The 24,320-nt window shown below is 36.6% G+C and overlaps 1 protein-coding gene across 8 annotated transcripts in view; it reads left to right on the top strand.

The window, feature by feature from the left end:
- Positions 1 to 24,320, top strand: part of LOC113112800 (centrosomal protein of 170 kDa-like) — a 39,457-nt gene that overhangs the window by 5,385 nt on the left and 9,752 nt on the right. For 6 of the 8 annotated variants that reach the window (XM_026278665.1, XM_026278664.1, XM_026278663.1 and 3 more), the window contains exons 2-11: positions 5,726 to 5,867; positions 8,146 to 8,235; positions 10,915 to 10,993; positions 11,276 to 11,334; positions 11,501 to 11,672; positions 13,168 to 13,305; positions 17,126 to 17,584; positions 20,147 to 20,688; positions 22,941 to 23,042; positions 23,857 to 23,992. In XM_026278665.1, coding sequence (XP_026134450.1) covers positions 5,763 to 5,867; positions 8,146 to 8,235; positions 10,915 to 10,993; positions 11,276 to 11,334; positions 11,501 to 11,672; positions 13,168 to 13,305; positions 17,126 to 17,584; positions 20,147 to 20,688; positions 22,941 to 23,042; positions 23,857 to 23,992 — 1,882 coding nt within the window. In that variant the 5' untranslated portion in view covers positions 5,726 to 5,762. Of the gene's footprint in view, positions 1 to 5,725; positions 5,868 to 8,145; positions 8,236 to 10,914; positions 10,994 to 11,275; positions 11,335 to 11,500; positions 11,673 to 13,167; positions 13,306 to 15,143; positions 15,633 to 17,125; positions 17,585 to 20,146; positions 20,689 to 22,940; positions 23,043 to 23,856; positions 23,993 to 24,320 lie in introns of those variants that run through there. The other 2 variants (XM_026278666.1, XM_026278667.1) reach the window with 2 other exon arrangements.

The following is a 24,320-nucleotide window of genomic DNA, read 5'->3' as shown; positions in this document are numbered from 1 at the left end:
ACTTCCGGTTCCATCGTCCCAGAGTCAATGGGGTTTTTGTATGGTAGTTTGGTTAAATCCTCTAAAATAAGGTTCACACAAGCTCAAGATACTGTCACGTCTTATTCTACAACATAAAGCACACCAGTTGCACCCCACTCGTGATTTTTGTTAACTGTTACATTTCTTAAAAAAGGCGGTTGCTAACAAGTTGCTAAATGGGACTACATGGCGCCATCGTAGACATTGATCATGCAAACAGTTGATCAATTTACATTATTTTCCAATTGTAGAGTATAATTTATAGTCCAGTTAATTGTAGAATAACTAATTAATAGTTAATTAATAATTTATATTGTTTGACAGTGTTTTTTTGCTTCGGCTGTAAGATGCTCGTTTTATCGTCTTCCTACTGATAGGGAGACTCCGGGTTCATACTATAATGTAAACTCATATGATTATTCCATGTAAACAACTTTGACGATACATAGTGCTTAATGCCACATTAAAATTAAATGTTTAAAGCCACATAAAGCTGTTATTGAAGCATATTTTCTAGAAACAAGGATAAAATAACATTTTATAGCTGAAAAAAAAAAACCTGATAGCTGAAATGTGGTACTTTATTCACTAGAATAAGTTTCATATGATCTTATCATATAAAAAAAATCCCACTAACTCTGCTGTTATTTAATAGAATAAATTTACTAGAATTTTACTGAAATGTTTTTAATTAAAATATTCATATAAATCAAAGATTTATTGACTATTACTTTTAATACACCTTATTTTGAAATGTACAGAAATGTGTGCTTTCATATGTCCTTTAGTTATGATTATATCATTTATTCTCAATACTATTTATTACTAATGTCTCATTTCAGTTTTAGGTTAGCTCTAGTTTTTTATTTATTCCAGTTTATATGAAAATGTTCATATACCGTAGATTAAAATTCATATACAGATTAAATCCTTTTCACTGAATGTGTTAAAAATAAGTTTTAAAAAGTTATGTGAAGCGTGGTGGTGTGGTGGTGGCGAGCAACTGTGTGCTGTACAGTATTTCGTTTATAGCTTGTTAAAGTTAGCTTTTAAATTGTGGTGCTTTTATTTAGGCATCAAAATTCATAAAAGTTAAATTATTGTGTAAAGGTTATCTTGATGGACAACACGTGTACATTTCATGAACTATGACTGAACACAGCTTATTTTTTGCTATAATCCAAAAGCCTATGGAAAAATCCTGTTGGCTGTTTTCCTATTTTGCAGACAAGAAACCTAATCCTATTTTGTTGAGGGAACCAGTGCGATGCTAAAAGCCGATCTGCCTCAAACTGACATCATAGTTCCCCCACTCTTTTTCATTTCAGTGCAAACATCAACTTGAATTATGTGAATGACAGTCCAGCCACTGTTCATTCATATCAAGCCCACTTACTCTATTCTTCTTAAGCATTGAGATTGTCCGTGGATCGATTTCTTTCCCAGCATAAGCATATATATACATCATCCAAAACAAACCATGGCTAACAGTCAGTTTCAGCTATTTATTTATGATCCAGAATCAGATCCCGAGGCTGAAACTGAACGAGAGCAGCAGCAGCAACGACTCGCTCCGAGCGGGGCTCGAACCCGGGTCTCCGGCATGGGAGGGGACGCACTAACAAGGAGGCAGAGATATTTGAAGCAGTTTTACTCACCGCATGCAGTTCCAACACACGATCGTGACCCTTTTTCGTTGGGATTGCATCATCCTTAAGAAATAAACGATACGCAAATCCGTCGTCAAACCGGCAGACGTGCCCTCAGGACCCATATAAGGAAATTCCACTCCATCTAACGTCACACAGAGCCATACTCTAAAAAAACTTTCCGAAACTTGTGACAAACCGGAAGGAGTATTTTGGGAACAAAAATACTCCTTCAAACGTACAACTTAATTTTTGAAACTTTGTCCATGTTTAGCATGGGAATCCAACTCTTTAACAGTGTAAAAAACTCAGTATGCATGAAATAGCATTTCACCCCCCCTTTAAGAGTTTGTGATGCCTCAGTGATTTTACCTTTCTCAAGAGATACTGCCGATAGCAGTGAGGACACTGACTTTATCACTCACTGTTTAACAGTGTTTATTTGCCTCACAACATCATGCTACCTTCAAGGACCTTCACTTGGTACCTGAGGACTTCACTGTATTGTGGAAAACTGTATTTTTTCAAAGAGCAACATATATGTTACACTGCATCTGCTGTACCTAAACCCTGTCTGTCATAAAGTGTTCATCTGAAAGGGATAGTTCACCCCAAAATGAAAACTGGTGTAATCATTTACTCACCCTCGTGTAGTTCCAAATCAGTGTCACTTTCTTCATATTGTGGAACACTAAAGGTGCAAAATATTCATATGCACTTTATCTATGTACCATATTTTCTGGAAAAATAAGTAATGCTTGTCACACCAGATCAAATGCCAAGCATAAACAAATGTATTTAAAATGAAACTGAAACTATTGGTGCAACCTAAGCAAATAAACTTTGACCAATGTTGGCTCCCTCTCTGATTCAGGATGAAAATAAATGTGTATTTTGCATGTTTTTAATGTTAATTGTGTTATCACTCTCAGATAAAAAAGAAATGTCCATCTACTGTCACTGGCATGGTATATTTTCAAAATATATTCCTTTGTACCATATTTACCCCTAAAAGGTGTACATTAGTACCTTAAATATACATATTAGTACCTATCGTATACATACCTAAGTGGTACATGTTAGTACTTTTTGAGAGGGCACCTCATGAGTGACGGTTTATTTTTTTCTGAACGTGTAGAAGTCATTTTGTAATATACGTTGTGTTTCAGGTAACAAAAAATGTGATTTGCATTCTGGAAAATATGGTAAAAAAAGTGAATGGGGATGATGTGTGCTTTCAAGCTCCAGAAATGGCATATAACTGGTCAACTTGTGCACTATATTCCAAGGTCCAGAAAGGTAGTATGAACAACGTTAAAATAGTCCATGTGACATCAGTGGTTCAACTGGGACTTCTACCCTTCTGGGCCTTGAACGTGGAGCGTGTTGCTGTCTATACAGGGGCAGAAAGCTCCCGGATTTCATCAAAAATATCTTAATTTGTGTTCCAAAGATGAGCAAAGGTTTTTAAGTCTTTAATTTCAGAAGACATACATGTTTGGAATGACACGAAGGTCAATAAATAGCAGAATTGTAATTTTGAGATTGACTGTTCCTTTAAGAGTGTCTCTTCACTAGACTGGGTTTCAGACAGTGGAGATGGGTCAGGCTAGTACTCATGGGTCATGATATGAGGTCATGTGGATTAGGGAGGACACTTATACGGTTGTGTCATTATCTGGCTGGAGATCTCATTAGATGGGTGTAGACTTCATCCAGAAAGTCAAGCCAGAGTTTCATATATGAGCAACACCAGTCTGAAATGAACAAGTTTTACTATTATGTGTAGTACAGAAATGTTAGTTGTTCCAGATGTTCCTATTGCAACATAGCATAAAGATTAAAGCTTATCAAAAATGAGGTTTTCCTGCTTTTCTGCTTATCTGTTTATCTATTTCAGAGTGAATCAGTGCCTTATTTCACTCAGAGATGAATAAGACAGATGACAGAGATTCAGAAATTATCCGGAGGAAGCAGGAAAAAGCGTTAGCCACACTTCCTGTTCCTTGCAAAAACTCTGTCAACCCAAAACAATCTATCTCTTCAGACACTGAAGCAGGAGGATGCACTCACAGCCAGCTTGGTTAAATCACCCTTTCACCCACTAAAAACACCATATGTCACTTAGTTTGGAAGAAGAAGGGGGGGGGGGGCTTTTAGGGCCACAAAACTGCTTCTGTAGAAATAGATGTGTCTATTCTTGATATCTTATGCATGCTTGTGCCAACAAGAATGTAAAGCTCAATCCAAGAGTAAAGTCGGCAGATTTTGACGTCTCGCTTTAAGCTTTTAAATGGAGTCTTAAAGTATTTCTTTTCTCAAGATTGTCTTGGCAGCCGTACAGGGATCGTGATGGGTTTGAAGATGGACGTCTGTGTCTGTCAGAAATGCATGTGTTTATTAATAGGTACTGACGACCAACATTCTTTCATGTCTTATTAAGAGAGAGGTTTATATCACACCACATAACAGCCTCTGCCACACCGTGCTTATTCCTCAACTCCTTGGGTAGTTGTTGGGTATAAAGGTTTTGTTGTGTTTGATCAACTAATGCCTGTATTTCAGAAAACCCATTTCTTGCAAGCTGCTCCCAAGATGTAATCTATCTGGGTTGTAAAGGACTTCTCAGAACTTTTTCCTGTCAGACACATTGTTGTCCCAAACCTACAGGCAATATCACAACTATGTTGCTAAATAAAAGTTCTCACAGGAAAACATTGTAAAACTTTCTATAAATAATAGAAATACTGGCTCTATAGTTTATTTTGTTTTTTATTTTACTTTATTTTTTCTTAAATAATATGCAGTATACATGAGAACAGTTCGTAGTTAATGTAGTTCTGTAGTTAAATTGAGTTACATATAAATAATTAATATATGTATTTATATATATATACTGTATATATAAATTATTACATTACATATATATTTAAATAAATTGTTTCCCCTTTATTATTATTATTATTATTATTATTATTATACAAGATTACAAACATACAAAAAACCTATGCTGTTATTTATTATTATTATTATTTAGATTTTATATATAAATGTCTTATAAGTGTCTTAAATTATGTAAATTAATAGTGTCATATTACTATAATGCATTTCATGCATCTTGATTTCTCAGTCTACTTTGAAACCATAAGTGGACCTTAAGAATTTGTAAGTGGAGGTCAGCTATATTTTATTTTATTGAGTGGATATTATGTTCCAGTTCCTCGAGCAGCATAATCAAAGTGCACTCTCAGCAAATATGGGGCCCATATATCAAAACAGCACCCATTATCGGTCAAGATAGCGATGTGGAAATAAAAAGGGCTTTCACAATATCCAAAGTGAAGTAGCCCTAGCTTGAGGGTCTTCCAGAAGAAACAGTCAAGTGCTCTACAATAATTACAGTTATATAGAGACGTATTATTGTAGGTTGGGTTTTTTGTTTGTTCATTTATCAATCTGTATCCGGGGTTGAGGTTGTACATTGCTGTGAATAATTTACAAACTACACAACCCACAACCATGTTTTGTAAAAAATATCAAATAAAAAAAAATAAGAGGTTGAGGAGTTGCACAGGGTCAACTAGAAGAGGCATGGTGTGTATTTCAGGAGGATACATTCAATTCCTCTTCCCAGAGCATTTGCAGCTGTAGCTCAGAGCAGCTGAATGTGACCTCCTTTTCATAAAAAGGGGGAAAAAAATCCCACAGCCCAGTTGGGTGTGCAGCCAAATTGCCTACATCACTTCCTGCCGCATCTGGCAATGATCACAGGCTGAGAGGGAGGAGGGAAGTGTCCCAGGCCTCTGTAGTCAGCATGCAGCAGATCTCAGCCCGGTCTAACGGATCTCCCTCTCTGCCTCTCTCCACCCACATTCCACTGTCGCTTCAAATGTAAACATCTCAGTGGGATGGACTTGATTTCTTTATAAAGGTCCACTTTTCCTTTTTCTTTAATTAAACATGTACGTTTTGTAAAAGTTGAATAAAAGTTAATTTTGAGTGAGAAATGGGATGTCACTGATAGGAATTGTTTCTTGTCTTTATCTGTCCATCAGGATGACGTAGGGACTGAGGCTGGAGGAGAGTGCAGAGATGAGCCTCACGTCCTGGTTCCTCGTGAGCAGCGGGGGTACACGACACCGACTGCCCCGTGAGATGATCTTTGTGGGCCGTGACGACTGCGAGCTGATGCTACAGGTCAGAAAGGGTGTTTCTCAATTTTGTTTGAAATCTTAACATATTAAAAATAGTATTTATCATTTGATATAAAGCTGAAATAAATCAAATATAAGTATAAATATTAGATCAAAAACTAAATTGGAAGTGTTGCCATGTCAGCTTGCTGAAATAACACAAGTACTAAAATTACTAAAACTAAAACTGAATTAAAAATATATGAAAGATAAATAGAAATATATATAAAAAAACTATAAAATGATCGCCACAAGCAATTATTAAATTGGAAAACAATAACAGAAACAAAAACGGAAACAATAAAAAACTAATTCTGAATAATATGAATATTTATACTGCAATACTACTCTGTTACTTTTATGAAAACGCTGTTAAATCTAAAGTCTCTGTTTAAGTGAAATTAATAATTTTTGTAACATAATTATGACCCAGAATAATGACTTTTTTCAAACATGTAGTCCTGTCTATAACTTAAAATATTTATTATGATTTCCACAAAATGTATACTGTTTTCAACACTGATAATAATAATAAGAAATGTTTCTTAATAAATATTGTTTTTGTAAACAATAAAATACATTCATTTTAAACATATTTAACATATTTTTGTTTTGAATAAAAAAAATTATGCAGCCTTAGTAAGCATAAAAGACTTACAAAAAAAAATCTAGCAACCCCAAACTGTAGTTTATTTCACAAGTTTTCTGTTATGATCTTAGGAAGGATGGAGAAAGAAAAATCCATGCCCAGGAGGAAAGTTGTGTTCCAGCTAAGTGGCATGACTGTTACTTTCGACCACAGCATCAGTATACACGTGTTAGTCATGCAACTTTATTAATAGAAAGTGGGACAAACAGCTCATGGGGTACTTATAGATGAACTATTGGAGCATAGACTAATGCCAAACACTGATGGAAAGAGTGCAAGTCATGTCATTAGAGAATTGAATCCAACCCCAAAACAAACTTGACATATCACAACACAAACGCAGATGTAATATCAGCCACTTGAAGGAAGGCTGTATATAGTATATCTCATAGAATCATTAGCAAATGCACAAAAAACCCTAGCAACTACATAACAACATGCTTAAGCCTCTCACAACACCTAAGTACCTACATACTTTAGCAAGTTTAAGTTGAAATGGCCTTCTAAATGGAAACATTTAGTTCAGAAGTCTTAAATGGAAATGAAATCTTCTCACCTCAAAGCATTAACAAAAAAGCCTTTTCTTAAATCCAGTTACCAGTAGATAACACGTACAGGATAGCAGTACTATGCTCATAGACCAGCATTTAAAATGGTGAATATATGGATCTGTTTCAAGTCTTCAAATACTAGTCTCTGGTAGACATAAACATAGGCTTTGTTTAGTTAGGAAACCCCCATTTCCCTCTTTGACCCCTGCATGTTTGGGTCGGGCATATATCAAACTCAGTCTGGTCATGTGATTGTGTCACAATACGTTCAGTGGTCACATGGTTGTCTCAAAATAGATTGGTAATGTATTAGATTCCTTATCACTGAACTGAGGATGAGGTGACTTTTAAAGTAGAGCCACCATGCTCACACACATGCTCGCGCTCATTGTAGGTGATTTAATCATAAGCACATGCAAGTTTTACACCTTAAACTTCTGCATTTGCATTCATTTGTTAATTTGAATGTTTATTTCCTGAGCAACTTGTCATTAAAATGTCTGCAATTGATGTTGGAAGTTGGCCTTTCCTCTGCCATCAACGCATTATTTAAATGAAGATACAGTACCGAAAATTGATTAAAAAGTTAATTTTAACATTTAGCATTAAACATTTTCAATTGTTTGTTGTATTTTCTTTAGCAAAATCAAATAATTTCAATAGGGATCCACTCGATTGGAGGAAGATTTCCCCACACAGATTTCACAATGTCTTCAGTTGGTTAATTCATATTTCACTGCGTTGTCCAGCGCAAAGCTGTTTGGTTTTAAAGTTAATTCTGTGTGAGCTGTGCTTCATACATGGCTAGGCTTTTGACAGTAGACAGTAGACGATGGACCTTTTTTGTTCACAAATTTTCACTAATGTGACTTCAGCTTGAGATCACATCTTCGATACTTGAATGTGAGATTGTTTGTCATCAGATGTTTGTCAGTTTAGGTATGTTGCATGTAAGATATGTCACCTTCGAATTCTGTCACTGCTACGACAGCTTCCAAAAAGAACCAATCCATGAAGTGATAATGCCCAGCAAAAACTGTCTCTGGTTGGTAACTTTGGCTTTCATCTGTGTGTGATTGCAGTCTCGCAGTGTAGACAAGCAGCACGCTGTCATCAACTATGAGTCCAGCAGTGACGAGCACAAAGTGAAGGATCTGGGAAGCCTGAATGGGGTGAGTAAGAGGGAAAATAATATACTGGTGCATTTCTGATAAATGAATGGCTCTCATTTTTAAAACAACAAATTCTAAAGAAAATTGTTCATAAGACACAATATCTATATTTTTGCGAGCAGTGCATTTATACTGCTTATTTATAGCAATAATCAATTCTACATAGTAGATGAAGTTTTACCAGTGACCAGGCCACCATTTTTCTACATAATAGTCTTTAACTTAATAAAGTAAAGTGTAATCACTTTACAGTCTTTCTTACATATTACAATTTTTCCCATTCAATTCAATCATGTCAATTTACTTATATAGTCTGTTAGTGTGTAATATGCAAGATAATGTATGGTCAGTCAGTTATTCCTGTAAAAAACAAATACTATGTTCTTTAACATTTTATTTTTCATTTCTTTTTTATGTATATCCAGCCTCTTATTGCACTTGTTTATTTTAAATGCAAATATCCATTTTCATACTTGGTTAATTTACAATGTGGTAATTCTAAACCTTACAGTTGTAATATATTGAGGTGCAGCTGTACTCTGTATCATGTGTTAGATTATGTCCATCTGTTTGTGGTCAGTAGAAACTCTATGACTAAATGAGAACTCATGGGGCCACTCACAAATTACAACCTCTTCCTGTTGAGTTATTCTTGAGAATTCCTCTTCCTGTCGTGCTTTGGCTGCAAATTACTATTATAGCATGTGCAGCAAAACTCCACACAACAAGTTCAGACATTGTATGAAACTACAATATTCCTGCAGTTAAAGTTGGCACATGTTGAATAAAAGGAAATAACTTGCAGTAAGCCACTGAAGGCCTGCACAAATTCCCCAGCGGTGACCCCACATAGCAGCACAATATATTAAGGTCTTTGGAAACTGTAGTAAGGACAGAGGGAGGAGATTGAGTCAGCTTTTCAAAGGAAATTTTAAACTTGAATGTCCTAGAAAGTGCATTGTCAGTACGATTTGCTCCCTTTCTTTGTTGAGCATTGCAAGGAAGTGGCTGATATTTGAGACCGAGCAGAATTAACTGCACATTATTATTACCCTCAATGTTTTCAGACTGTGTGATGTGGCTCTCCCTGTAGTGATTTGTTTAGAGGGATCTGTAAACCATTTATGCACTGAACTTTTGAAGATGAACTCAATAAACATGGAAATATTTTGCTACCTTAATGAATGGCAGCCTAATGGAGTCTGTGTGTGTATGGTGCTCCTCAGGTATAGGTACAGTCTGATGGAGATTATCAGATCAAGGAGATTTGGAGAATAAACCATAAGCATCTTGTTATAACTCTCAATTTCTAAGACCATTAAGTGGATTTTTAAAAAATCCCAGATTTAAGGGATATTGACTTGATGGATGAGCTGTGTAATCTTTTGATACTTCTGTAGAGAAAAGCCTTTTGTTTTGTGTGTCTGTTTTTTCATGTATTATAATTATTAGGGGTTTAAGCCCATAGCACTGAAACACTATAGTTTTTTGGCTCATGATGGACAAAAAGCATGCTGATCAAAACGACAAAATGGATTTGATTTGTCACCTGAAATTTTTTTATTTTTTTTATTTTTTGAAAAGCCTACTTTTGCAAACCAGTCCTAGGTTTTTGCCCGATCTGAACCAAACCAGTGCAGAAAAATTCTCTGCAGAGTGAATATCAAATTTTTTTTTTAAAACTTGGAAGTTTAACTTTCCTTAATCGCAAAGGAATACAAAATGTTTGAAAGGGCCAGGTCCGCTTTTACTAAAACGGCTGTAACTTTTGAAAAGAATAAGATATCTTCGCCAGACTCAGAACACTCACATGTAGGAGCTCAATCCGAGGTCGCATGAAAAAATCACAGAGCTTAGCCACTTGGTGATGTTTAAGAGAAAAAAACGAATGACTAAAGAATGGCTATAACAACACAACCATTTGTACGATCAACATTAAAAATGGGTAAGCGTTGTCTTTGTCCAGAGTGCCACAGGTGTCTATAAGGACATTTGCATATCTAAAAAAACATGGCCGCCATTGGCTAATGAATTTTGAGCAGGTTAATGGAGGAAACTAAGTGGGCCTTTTTGACCCATGGCCCTAAAGGTCTGTAAGAAATTTGAAAGAAATCACCCATTGGGGTCCATATTGAAGAACTACTGCTGTCAATCAAAATGCCTTGAACTTGAACCCCGAAAATCACTGCTTGTAGATTTTTTTTATTCTCTGAAAACATTCCAAACTTTGTTGTTCCTGTATTAAATATCTCATTAAATCAAATTTAGTAGTTTTGTGGCTTTTAGTTAATGCATCTCTTATGCTAGCTATGCTAGATTTAAAATGTACAATCTTGTCTAATCAAATATTCTCGAAAATATTCCTCCATTTAATTCAGTCTACCTCTGCCTGGCAAATAGCAAATCATTGATCAAAACTGTAAATAATTAGCTGGTTAGTTTGGAAAAAAAGGGGAATGATATTTGATGAACTTTAATTTGTTAAGCTAATTTACAGGGTCTAAATTTTGTATATAAAACAGTACCTTCATATCCATCCATTCCACAAAAAACAATATGGTGAATTAGAAATTAACTACTTTGTCTGTGATTTTAAATTTATATTTTAACATTTTATGGACCTACAGTATTTGGACCAGTGAAAGTTGAAAAACATGTGAGTTTATTTTCTTTTTTCAGACATTTGTGAATGATGTCAGGATCCAGGAACAGATGTACATCACTTTAAAGATTGATGACAAACTGCGGTTTGGATATGATATCCTTGAATGCACTTGTCTTCAGATATTCTTCTGAGAGCCTTTAAGATTTAGTGTTAATTTAGTATTTCAAAGACCTTATGTGTATCTGTATGTAATTTGTTGGAACTGAATTTGTTAACACTCATAATATTGGAAGATTTGTGTGTATGTGCATGACAAAGAAAAGTAGAAGTAGAACTAGTCATATGGTTTCATATTTTGTGCCCTTTGTGTGAATATGTATAAGCATTCAATATGTTTTAGCTGTTTCTGAGACTTTCTTCCTTGACCTGACTCACATACCAACCTGTTCACTGTGGTGCGAGGACAGCTACATGTGCCAGAGGAGGCTCTAAAGGTAAAACAACTGCTATAATATACTGATTTATCAAGATGTGCTTATATTATCAGGGTTGCTCTTGCTGATCTTAATTATGTATTTATTAATTTTTTTATCTGCCTGAAGTAATGCTTGATGACAGGTTTCTGGCACTTACTGTGTCCTTCTCCCTCCTTTCTGTCAGCATGAGAAGTTCACCAGCCAACTTCAACTGGGCAAGAAGCCCACCTGCGCAGAGCCCTTAAAAACCCCCAAGTCTTCTCCAAATAAAGCCAAAGTGAGCAAACCCACAGAGCCTATTGCCGTACCAGCAGTCAAACCAGCAGAGCCTAACAAAGGAGATGACAAGATCCCAGGTAAAAAAAAAGCCCCTTGATGATGTCAGGGTAGAAGTACTGCATAATTGTATTTGTGTCTGAAGATTTCGAACAACTTTGTAGATGATGCAAACCAATGTGTCATCTTTAAATAATGTGAGTAATACTGGTAAGTAATACCATTGCTGTGCCTCACCTGACTAATTCATTTTCCCTTTTCAGCAGAGGAAGGTGACATAAATAATCATGGTTTATTTTTATCAAAGCACTGACTAGTAACATGTGTAAGTGGCCTTGTGTCATCTACATCTGATGTCAAACACATGGGCAGGATTCAGAAACCATTAACTCTCCTCACACTGTGAGAAAAACGACCCTCTGTTTACACTCCTAGCAACATCCTAAAAACCACTGAAAACACCTTAGCAACCCCACTGCAACACCCTAGTAACCTCCCACAATTATGATGGTGACATCTCAGTTAGGCAACACTCATTTTTCTTAAAGAGTATGAAAAGATGTATTATAAAATGGATTGGCTGAGTTGCGTTCATGCTGTTGTAAAATACTCTATAAACACACGTGACCTCGTTACATCAGGAGGGAGCACTCTCTCTGCTAAAACTTAATGAAGATCTCTATTGCTTGGTGAAATAATTAGTGTTTGTTATCAATAAATTATTACATTTTTGTTGCTGTGTGTTTTTAGTTTTTTTTATCAAACCTTGCCAGGTATATGTTGTAATATGTAATGCCATGCCCTCCACGCCCCTTGTTAGCTGTTCTAAAATCACTATAAACCACAGATTCATGGGGCTTATTGCTTTATTTGAGACTTTAATGCATCTTAACACATGTATTTTTGTGTTACGCTACATGATTAGAACTATGGTTCAGCCTGGTAGTGAAGTGCTGGGTATTTAATAATAGGGAAGGGAACAGCCCGATGCCCATGCCTCTGTTTTCCAGCCATCAGCGTGTCAAGGGTGGGTAACTTTTAACATTCACTCTTATCTCACTGCCACCTGGTTATTTCATCCTGCTAATTGTCAGGCTTGTTCATAATTCCCCTGACCCCGGCTGGTAAAGTTACATGATGCATCTGTGTGCAGCCCATGAACAAACTACTGATTTCTGTAGAGAATCACACCAACCTCAATCAGTATTATGAACATCGTAAGCAGTACCCCACAATTTACTTAAATTAGGACAGAACAAATGGCAAGTATTTCAGAAAGAAACTGGCTTATCATGCATACAGTGAGACCTGTTAGTTTCTACTCTGTGAAATTAACCCTTTGGCAATTGCATCATGTACACAGATAAGTCTGATAATCTGTTAAAGGTATAGTTCACCCCAAAATAAAAGCTGTATGTTGTTCCTTTAAATTCGGAGAGGAAACATCACATAATATCAGAGGATAAGACAGTAAAATACATAGATAGCTACATACTGTATAGTGTTTATACCTCATGTACATAAAGTCTCATGTTCTCAATAGCAAAATGATTTCTTTATGTTTTTCTAAAACAGGTGACATAGCTGCCTTGCACAGGGGAACCCCGCTGTATGGACAGCCCTCTTGGTGGGGTGATGGGGATGCAGATGATGAGAATTCCTTTAAACAAGAGAATAAAACATCTGGAAAGAAGCAGGAGAACAGCGGGACAGGTAAGATTCTTTTTAACATTATGTGTACACAAAAGTATGTTTTTTTTTTTTACACAAACTGCTTGATTATATAGTCACATGGAGATTCATTTTGAGCAGATCTGAACCAACACAAACTGCTTGATTATATAGTCACATGGAGATTCATTTTGAGCAGATCTGAACCAACACAAACTGCTTGATTATATAGTCACATGGAGATTCATTTTGAGCAGATCTGAACCAACACAAACTGCTTGATTATATAGTCACATGGAGATTCATTTTGAGCAGATCTGAACCAACACAAACTGCTTGATTATATAGTCACATGGAGATTCATTTTGAGCAGATCTGAACCAACACAAACTGCTTGATTATATAGTCACATGGAGATTCATTTTGAGCAGATCTGAACCAACACAAACTGCTTGATTATATAGTCACATGGAGATTCATTTTGAGCAGATCTGAACCAACACAAACTGCTTGATTATATAGACCCATGGAGATTCATTTTGAGCAGATCTGAACCAACACAAACTGCTTGATTATATAGTCACATGGAGATTCATTTTGAGCAGATCTGAACCAACACAAACTGCTTGATTATATAGTCACATGGAGATTCATTTTGAGCAGATCTGAACCAACACAAACTGCTTGATTATATAGTCACATGGAGATTCATTTTGAGCAGATCTGAACCAACACAAACTGCTTGATTATATAGTCACATGGAGATTCATTTTGAGCAGATCTGAACCAACACAAACTGCTTGATTATATAGTCACATGGAGATTCATTTTGAGCAGATCTGAACCAACACAAACTGCTTGATTATATAGTCACATGGAGATTCATTTTGAGCAGATCTGAACCAACACAAACTGCTTGATTATATAGTCACATGGAGATTCATTTTGAGCAGATCTGAACCAACACAAACTGCTTGATTATATAGACCCATGGAGATTCATTTTGAGCAGATCTGAACCAACACAAACTGCTTGATTATATAGTCACATGGAGATTCATTTTGAGCAGATCTGAACCAACACAAACTGCTTGATTATATAGTCACATGGAGATTCATTTTGAGCAGATCTGAACCAACACAAACTGCTTGATTATATAGTCACATGGAGATTCATTTTGAGCAGATCTGAACCAACACAAACTGCTTGATTATATAGTCACATGGAGATTCATTTTGAGCAGATCTGAACCAAATAGAGGACAGTTGTGAAGAGAATGAAAAATTTGAATTGTTTGCTGTATAATCCAGAAAAAAATGGTTTGAAATGTGCCTCTGATTGAAGCTGACATGTTCAGTGTACTTTGATCTAGCAGTCTGGAATCTCATTAACTTGCTCCGTATTGGAGTAATGGGATTGTAGATTACCGAAGTTTTGCCACAGCAGGATTTTATGATAAATACCAGTTTGCTTTTTGTGATGATCAGGCGTAGATCATGAAATTCACCTCATAATGTGTGGTGTGTTTTATCTTTCAAATATTCTATTATTGAGTCATGTATATTGGGGTTTACGCACTGTAACCCACTGTAGTATGATTAAAACTGCACATGTAAATGGACTGAATCAATTCTACATTTTCTGGATTATGAACATGTATATGTACATAACAACAGCTGTTAGACAAAAACAACTATAAACATGAGGCTTTTAGGTTTCTTTCTTTATAATATGTGTCGCTTTTACAGTTGACTCCAGAACAGAGCATCAAATCCCAGAGATCTTACTCGTGCCCTTGAGCCCTCTTGATTTAATTCACTCAAAACAGCACTGTCTCTGTTCAGAGAAGCAAAATCTGCTGCCTTGTTTCTTTCTGAGGGAATGTTGGGTAAATATATCTCTGAGGGATAGTGCTGGCACACTTAGTGGCACTGTCTAACAAAACTTTATAGTGTTACTCACTATAAAAAAGAGTACAGACTCTGGTTCAAAAGACGGCAGAGTTGGCAGAAGCTCAAAATGAATCAGCATTATTGTTTCAGGCTTGATAAACCTCAGCGCTGCCACAGAGTGAGAGACAATCAGTCATACAAAGTCCACCACATCAAAGTGCCAACACCTCCCAGGGCTATTTTAGGCGCCAGGCAAGGCTAGTTTTTCAATGGCAGGGACTCACAAGCCAGCATAGGACAGAAGGAAGAAGAGAATGTAAAGAGAGCCGTCTCCCTTAAGAAGTGAATAGAGTAGGTTGATTTGTAGACAGGCCCAGCCCCCTCCATCTCCATTGTCAGAGTCACAGAGACGTGTTTGCTTTCTCTTCTGTGACACCAGCGCCGCTCATCACAGAGGCAGCCACACATGCTAGATTTGTAAGTATTTTCAGTATTTAGGTTCTTGTACTTCATTAAACAATTAGTCTTATGTTAACTTTTTAGTAGAGGTGCAGATTTACATACTGTGCCTTACATGAACTTACTTGAGATGTGTTGTCAAAAGTTCTGCTAAGCAGATGTGATATCTGTTTAATAGTAAAAAAACAAAAAAACAACAGGAGTTAAGTGGAATTCTAATAGTAGTTAGTGCTTTTCTGTTGTATTTTGTTGCTGACTGTTAATAATATTGTAAGATTTTTAAGGTCTTATAAGTATCTCTTTATATAACGGCTTAGAAGAGGAAGTGCAAAAGTATTTTTAAAAATAGGAAGTTTCAGTTGCGCTCTGATAGGTTGTGTTGTGCAGGGGATTAACTTGACATGACTTTTGGTGCATTAAATTTAAAAATTAATTGTGGAAATTTCAGTAGAACTTAGTCTGATTCAGATGCATTACTGATGATGTCACGATGACATCATATTTAGAAATTGTTGCTGTGCCCCTAAATGGCACTTGCACAGGTTGCTAACAATAGAGAATGTACTAAATTACTAATATTTTTTTAAATTAAGGTTTGAAATCACGCCTCAGTGAAATGAATGAAATGTTGTGCTATAAATATAGTTAATTAGTGTAAGTGGAGAATCAAAATCAGTGGTTCTCGAACTTTTTGCTCCGTGACTCGTTTTTTAGGTTCGATAATTCTTTGAAACACCCTCTATACCCTCATTATGGGATTAAAATACTGTTTAGTACATTTCATTATTAATTCTTTTTTTTTTTTGTGTGTGTGTGTATGCATTAACGTTATTGTCTGTTTATGAGATATTTGTTTGGTCTTAATGTAGACAAAAGTACTAAATCCTGAGCTGAACAAATAAGTGCAAGCAGACATTAAATGCAGTTTAAAGGTTTTCAGTTAAAAGGATTTTCTGTGTTTACTTTTATAACCTACACTTCCATTCTACAATTTTTCAAAATAAATGCTTTTATTCTGCAAGAATGCATCAGATTGATCAAATCTGACTTTTGAGCAGTAGTTTGCATCTAATATTTTAATATTTTTGCATGTTGATATTTTAATCAAAGGCTCTATCTAATATCTCTAAACTACAACTCAAACTATATTTTTAAATGAAATAAGATACAATTCATAGACATTTCTATCTCTGTCTCCCCCAAGGTTGAGAGCCTCTGATCTATATACTAGACATTTCTAGTATACAGTCATTTCAGTCATGTCATTTCTTCTTATTCAGACTAATGGAATGAAAGCTGGTAATTCAGGATGGCATTAGTCAGACAGTTTGCATCTGTCCTCAGACCATTAATTTGTTAAGATGCCATTAGCCATCCCATTAATTCTTGTCATGTGACAGGTATTAAAGATTGGCTTTGTCTTGACAATGATTCAAGTTCACAGTCTTGATTTATATGAAGCTGATCTGATTTTGTGCCTTGATTCTTCTTATTTTTTTGTGGCCCCACAGAGAGCAAAGAGACCAAGCGAGGTGATAAATCAAAAGAAAATGGTCTGGGTCCTGTAGGCGCTGAGCCTAGATACTTTGAGATCCCCAGCAAGGAGGGACAAATGGCACAGAACAGCATCCATGAGATCCCAACAAAGGACACTGAGGGCACTGGGGCTGCAAAATCAGCTACGGACAGTGCTGGAGCACAGGCCAACACCTCATTTACCATTGAGTTTGACGATACTTCCCCAGGCAAAGTCACCATTAAAGATCATGTGTCACGTTCACGACCTAAAAAGTCACCTCACATTGGCGGTAAAGACCTCAGCACCCTGCAGGCGGCCATCATGGCCTCTGAGAGCAAGGTGGCTGACTGGCTTGCCCAGAATGACCCTCCTCTTGTGAGGCGTGAGTCCACAGAAGAGGACAGTAAGAGCATCAAGAGTGATGTGCCTATTCACCTCAAGAGACTTAAAGGTAGGCCATTACACATACATTTATTCATTAAGTAGGTGCTTTTATGAAATCAACTTATTAAAGACGAATAATACAAAGCGAAGCAATAAACCCAAGGGAGAATGCAGATGTAAATGTAGTACTACCGTAGCAAATTAGCAAATTTTATAGTAAATTCATCTAGAGCTGAAGTGTAAGTGCAAAAAAGATCGTTTGTTCCTGGTTTAATGGAGCAGTGCACTTAAAAGATGATTTTTTTTTTTTTTTTTTTCGCCCTTGTGTCATTTCAAACCCATATTTTTCCATGGAACACAAAATTATGAATTTCTTTTTTTTCTTTTTGAAAAAAAAAGCAGTAGTTCATAATGACCGAGGAATGTCAATGTCCAAAATAAGGAGCAAGAAAAAAAAAAAGATTTCTCTGAATTTCTCACAGCTGTTAAAGGGATTCTATAGCGATGACATCAGATTGTACTGAAGTCTGCAACCATCCAGTTTAAATGGGTTGTATAGCATCAGCTGAATTTCCCATTCCAGAGGATTAGCTGCCACCAAGCACTTTTAAAACCCTTTTTCCTTGCACCCACTGACAGAGCTTTACAAAGAATGCCGTTAACGCTTCATTTTTTCCTTACGCTTTCCTTAAGGTGCCATTTCTCTAACTGTAGCAGAACTGCTTCGATTCTATTCATCTGTTTTATTGATTAGTCTGCCTGGTGGTTTAGCCAGGCTTTGAGATCTACGTTTGCACAAGATCTGATTCCATAAACAAAATGATCTCCTTCTATGGATCACCTGGGTTGCTTTCCTCTCGTAGGAGTATTTTGGAAGAGGAAAGCCCACTCTGCTCGCCATCGTGTGGTTCTGTAATGAAATGTGTGTTCATTTATGAGGAGCGTGTGGTTTGCAGGCAAAGGGCACTGACAGCATATCCACATGTGAGCTCTAAGCAGGATTGATTATTTTGTGAAGGCTGGTAGACTGCCTGGTAGGTCTGTCCAGTCTCAGGCATTGTTCTTTTTTTTTAGTTCTTGTGTTTGCAGTTGTCTTTTGGAAACAATGTTAGTGCTGTTTGTTTTGTTGGGCGAGATCTGAGTAATGGTGAGTTTGATTGTTGTTTCGATTGTCCACTGGTGAGTTGGATTTTTGTTATGTTGATTTGAGGGCTTGTTTCTTGTGTAAGGTGGGAAAATAGCGTATTGGAATTTGGGGAACTAGAAAGAGACACTGCGACATAAAAATGTTCTCTCAGCAGAGTTATTATAGTTTTTCATTTATTGATTTATTTTTATTTCAGTTGAGTTATTTTTAATGGTGTTGTTGAAATTGTTTTCATTCAGTTTTTGACATTAATTTTTTTTTTAAAGTAACATTTCCATTGCACCATTCTCAGCGTTTTGCATTTGATCAAAGGTATACATTTTAAGATTGAAAGTTATTTATATTTAAAAATCAATTTAGTTTGAGGCCATCTGCAGAACTAATCCCTGCATTCTAGTAAATTATTGTGGTGTAATTAATTGATTTTAGATTTACCTGCCCTTAAACGTCACTTAACCTATTGTTATGCTGTTTATAGATCAGATGACCCTTCCTGTCTAATTAAATACACAGACTGAAGTCAGGATTGGGAGGTTAATTAAATCAGACCATCCAGTATTGATATTAAATTGATATTAAAACTATGAGAATATGAAAATCTTTAGGTTTAATCTTTAAATCTTTAGTCTCTTTAGGTTTTGTCTACTTCTATTTCAATTTAAAATGTAATTTATCCCTTTGATTTTCAGCATCACTACTCCCGTCTTCAGTGTCACATGATCCTTCAGAAATCATTCTAACATGCTAATTTGGCGCTCAGGAACCATTTCTTATTATTGTTATCAATGCTGAAAACTGTTTTGCTGCATTTTTAGGTTTCTTTGATGAATGCAAAGTTTGGAAGAATAGCATTTGTTCCAATTAGAATTATTTTTGTAACATTATAAAAGTATTTACTTTCACCTAGTTAATGTGTCCATGCTGGATAAAAGTGACTCCAAACCTTTTTACAGAGCTTGAACTAGAGGCAGTGAAACAATACTAAAAGTTGATTCCAGTATTTGTATAATTGAATATGCCTGTTTACTTGGTGTTATCGGACTAGTTCGACTAAATGCAGTCTGACTCATAGAGGTCTGGTGGGGCCAGCTCTCCTCATTCAAAGAACATGCTGTGCGATGCAGAAGAGCTGCTTTGTTTCACAGTTTGCACTGTTGGAGTGATGTAGTTGCTTCTCCCAGTCTCACAGAGCAGAGACTGTCACTTCTGACTGCATGCTACTTCCTCAGCCGACCAAGCTGAAGAATAGACGACCCCCTCCTCCACGGCTTATTTCCTTGCCTTTTCTTTCCTGTGCTCTTAGTTAGCGTCTAGAGACTTAACCGGTTTTGTAGTCCACTGTAATGCATCAGGGTGAATCGTATGGGGGATTTGTGTTAGCCCTGGTTAGGTTTGCATCTGAAGTTGCACGCTTGGTTGAAAGCACTGCCCTGTTCTGTGTTCAATTTTGCCATGACCCATCAAAACAATCTTCCGTTACAGGCAGTAAACACGAGGATGGCACGCAAAGCGATTCCGAAAATGGCTTTGGATTACGATTTGGCAGCAAACGGCATGCAGCACTGGAGGAGCGCCTGAGAGCCGCAGGAGTGGGCCGGGTCAAAACAGAGGGGTCGTCTTCTGTGAGTCGCACATCCTTCATGATCGAGTTCTATGACGAGGATAACCCTCGCAAACGGCGCTCCTACTCATTTTCACAGACCGCACCACTGCTCGGGGGCTTGGCAGGGGAGGGACTTTGCCCTGCACCACCCTCGCATCCTAAGGTCGTCTCCACGGCAGCGGACGGCAGCAAGGGCATGTCATCGTCCCTAGCGGCGGTCGCCCCAACCGCTGCTCGACTCCTGCTCAAGCAGAGATCGGAGGAGCCAAAAGGGGCGCAGAGCCCTGCCGCTACCGGTCAACCCAGTCCCACAGATGAGGCTCAGAAACAAGACGACGACCAGAGCGACAAGGGAACATACACCATTGAACTGGAAAAAAGCAACGCTGAGGAAGAGGAGGCACGCCGAATGATCGATAAGGTATGAAAACTACCCATAGCCCTGGTTGATAATCATGATGAATGTGAAATATTGTCATTATGGTTTTGTATAATGGGTAAAGCCAAACTATGATCTGCCACCATTGCGTCTGAACCACTTACATTATTATTAGCAATACTGAATTAAAAAAGATGCTTTATTTATGAATTAATGTTCTGGTGATATTATTAGGCAGGAGATGGAAATGATTTGTGTCTCAAAGGGATAGTTCACCCAAAAATGAAAATTCTCTCCTTTTGAGTCCCCACTGATTACATCGTATTGTTTTTCCATACTGTGGAAGTCAATGCGGGCCGACAACTGTTTGGTTACCAGCATTCTTCAAAGTATCTTCTGTTGTGTTCAGCAGAAGAAAGAAATTCATACAGGTTTGGAACAACTTGAGGGTTAGTAAATGATGACAGAAGTAACATTTTGGGTGAACTATCAGTTTAATGGGCTGTTTTGCAGTTGTGTTTAAATATTGTTTGACTGATATGTATAGGGACATGTTTCTTACCCAGCTGGCTTGGTTTGTGGAGGATGGTGTTTCACTGTCATCAAAACTCATCACTCACACAAGACTCAGATTAACGTGGGAGTCACTTCCCTTTGTGAGCAGTAGAAGAAAAAGAAAAAAAGATCACACTATGGCTGAAATTGTGTGCAAACAATGTTTGAATCGAGTCTGGCTTTATTAAATGCATACGTTTAATACTCTGGGTTATAAATTAGATGTCAGAATGTTTAAGGAATGTCAATGCAGGCTTACAAGCGCTGTAATGATCCTCAACATGTTCTCTTGAGTTGTATTTGTCCTGGAAATGTGTCTCTGAACATCAAGCAGTTTCAATGCATCTTGCTGTGAAGCTCTCTGTCTAATGGCTTTATAACGGCTCTCATGTGGCCAACCAATCAGCAAATCCTTTATTCTTTTCATCTTCAGGGAGTTCTTAAGCTTTGCTGTTTAATGCACGTCTGTGTGCCATTACTTATGAGGTGTTTATGAATGTTCATGCATTTGTTTCTAAAATACAATTCAAAACTTAAGAATATTGCACATATTGCACATGATAGGTGAATTAAAATTGCTTAAAATTTCAGCCTGCTGGTGATTTTGAGTATATATCTCGATATTCACACTACTGTTCAAAAGTTTAGGGTTAGTAAGATTTTTTTAAATGTTCTTTTTTTCAAAGATGTTTGTGCTCATCAAGATTACATTTATATGTTCAAAATACAGTAAACAGTTATATTTTGAAGTATTATAACAATTGAAGATAACTGTTTGCTCTTTGAATATTTTTTTAAATGTAATTTATTCCTGTGATTGAAGCTGAATTAACTCATGCATTCATTACTCCAGGATTCAGTGTCGCATGGTTCTTTAGAAATCAATCTAATATGATAATTTGTTGTTCAAGAAACATTTCGGTAACACTTTATTTAATGGTTACATCTATTAGTTGCTTAATACTAATAACTATGACTTTTTCTCAATAAATTCTTAATTTTCTGCTAATTAATAGTGAGTAAGGTAGTTTAAGTTTAGGTATTGGGTAGGAAAAGGTCATGTAAAATAAGGCATTAATATGTGCTTAATTAGCACTAATGCCTGGCTAATATTCTAGCAATAAACATGCTAATAAGCAACTAATAGACGTAACCGTAAAATAAAGGGTTACCAACATTTCTACATTTTTACAATGTTGTGCTGCTTAATATTTTTTATGGAAAACATGATTTGTTCAGGATTCTTTGATTCTTTATCATTTTAAATCCCTTTACTGACACTTTTGATGAATTTAATGGGTACTTGCTAAATAAAATCTTACAGACCCCAAACTTTTGAACAGGTAGTGTAAGTTTTTAAGAAACATAAAAGAGGAATGAACAACCAAATTAAAAGCAGGTTAAATTAATCTCAAAATAATTAAAAATGTACCCGATGGATGGATCAGTAAATAGTCGGGTGGATAGACAGAAATATTAGTTTTATATAGACTGTCAATAAAGCAGACGTAAGTTTACTTTTTAACACCATTGTGCAGGTGTCTTTATTGAACTGACATTAATAGTTTCTGTTTGTTCCTTCCTGAGATGTTGTTCTGGCTCTGTTGCTATGGAGTCTGTGCAGCTGTGTTTATTTGAACTCTTTTTGCCACATAGGTGCCGTCATTGTGTCAGAGCTCACCGTTAAGAACAGCAGCTCTTGATTCTCCTGCATGTGTTGTTGTGTTTGTCATACGTAGGTGTTTGGGGTGGAGGACTCTCAGGATCCTGTTTGCCCTGAGCAACAAGAAGCAGGTGGAAAAGCAAAGGATGGCAAGAAGCTCAGCTCCACTTTGTCTGAGGTGAAGACTTTAGTGCTGCTATAACACATGTCTGCATCATGTTGTCATTTTGAGTGTCTTTTAGATTAATGGTCTTGCATGAGCTATTCTGCGTGATAAACACATAATGATAAGATAATAAATGATCAAATAAATGGTAGTTTATGTCATTTACATCTGTCTTTTGTTAAAGTAACAATGACAGGTTTTCATTATTTGTGACAATGTTTTTTGATATCATCAGCAATTTCACATGCAACAGAAAACAGGTTGTTTCTAATGTGTTTCTAATGTGTTTTGGACTGTAACTACACCAGTTGAAACTGCATTTCACATTAGTTTGAATGGTGGAGTTTAATGTTACATAGAAAGGACTTTCGGGAATACTGACACAGTGCTTTGTCAGTCACTCCCCCACTGACCACTTCCTTGTTAGGCTGAAAACTGGCCATTTGCTCACTGACCCAGTTTGGGGATGAGAAGTAGTAGTCTAGTTCCTTGAGGCAATATCCACACGCACACACACACACACAAGAATAAGACTATAAAAGAGTCCTTGTATTAAATCCTCATTGTGGATCCGTGCTATGTTTACACCCAGTCTTCACTCTTGCATAAGCATAGACTCAGAGTTTTCTGATTATTGTTGTTTGGCTGTTTAAGTGGTGCTTGCTAAGGCTAACATAATCAAATAAGTGTAGTTTGTTTGGAAAAGACATTCTGAATATAATAAAGACTCCGCGTCATAGCAAAAAGTCAATGTGCAGGACTGGACCACAGGCAACGATTCAAGTGATTAGTACTGACTAGAGAAACATGTTTGCTTTATTTATAGAGACTTGTGGAGGATTCTGTTGCAGTCGGCAGCCCTCTCTGGGTTTCACAGTGGGCCAGTTTAGCTGCTAATCAAACGCGGACAGACCCAGAGGGCTCTGGGGCAGAACCACCAGCTTTTGTCCATAAAGAGCGAGGTAATTTACTGAATTGTATGAACACATAATTGGTGCCGCTAAATAATATTGCCCAGTTAACTTGTGATGGTACCATTCCTAATTTAATTGATTCTATCTTTGCATTTTATTTAAATTCAATTCAGCATTGACATTATATCACAATTTTGTGAACCAACCTGCTTTCTTTATTATGTATTCTTAATGTTTATGTACACTACCATTCAAATGTTTGGGGTCCGTAAGATTTTTTGTACTGTTTTTGAAAGAAGTCTCTTTAAAATGGTAATATTGTCTTATATTACTACAAGAAAAAAATATAAAAAACTGTTTTCTATTTGAATGTATT

The sequence above is a fragment of the Carassius auratus genome, chromosome 13 (genome assembly GCF_003368295.1).
Source record: "Carassius auratus strain Wakin chromosome 13, ASM336829v1, whole genome shotgun sequence".
Taxonomy (NCBI): domain Eukaryota; kingdom Metazoa; phylum Chordata; class Actinopteri; order Cypriniformes; family Cyprinidae; genus Carassius; species Carassius auratus.
Note: the sequence above shows the minus strand (reverse complement) of the source record. Positions and strands in the feature narration are given on the sequence as shown.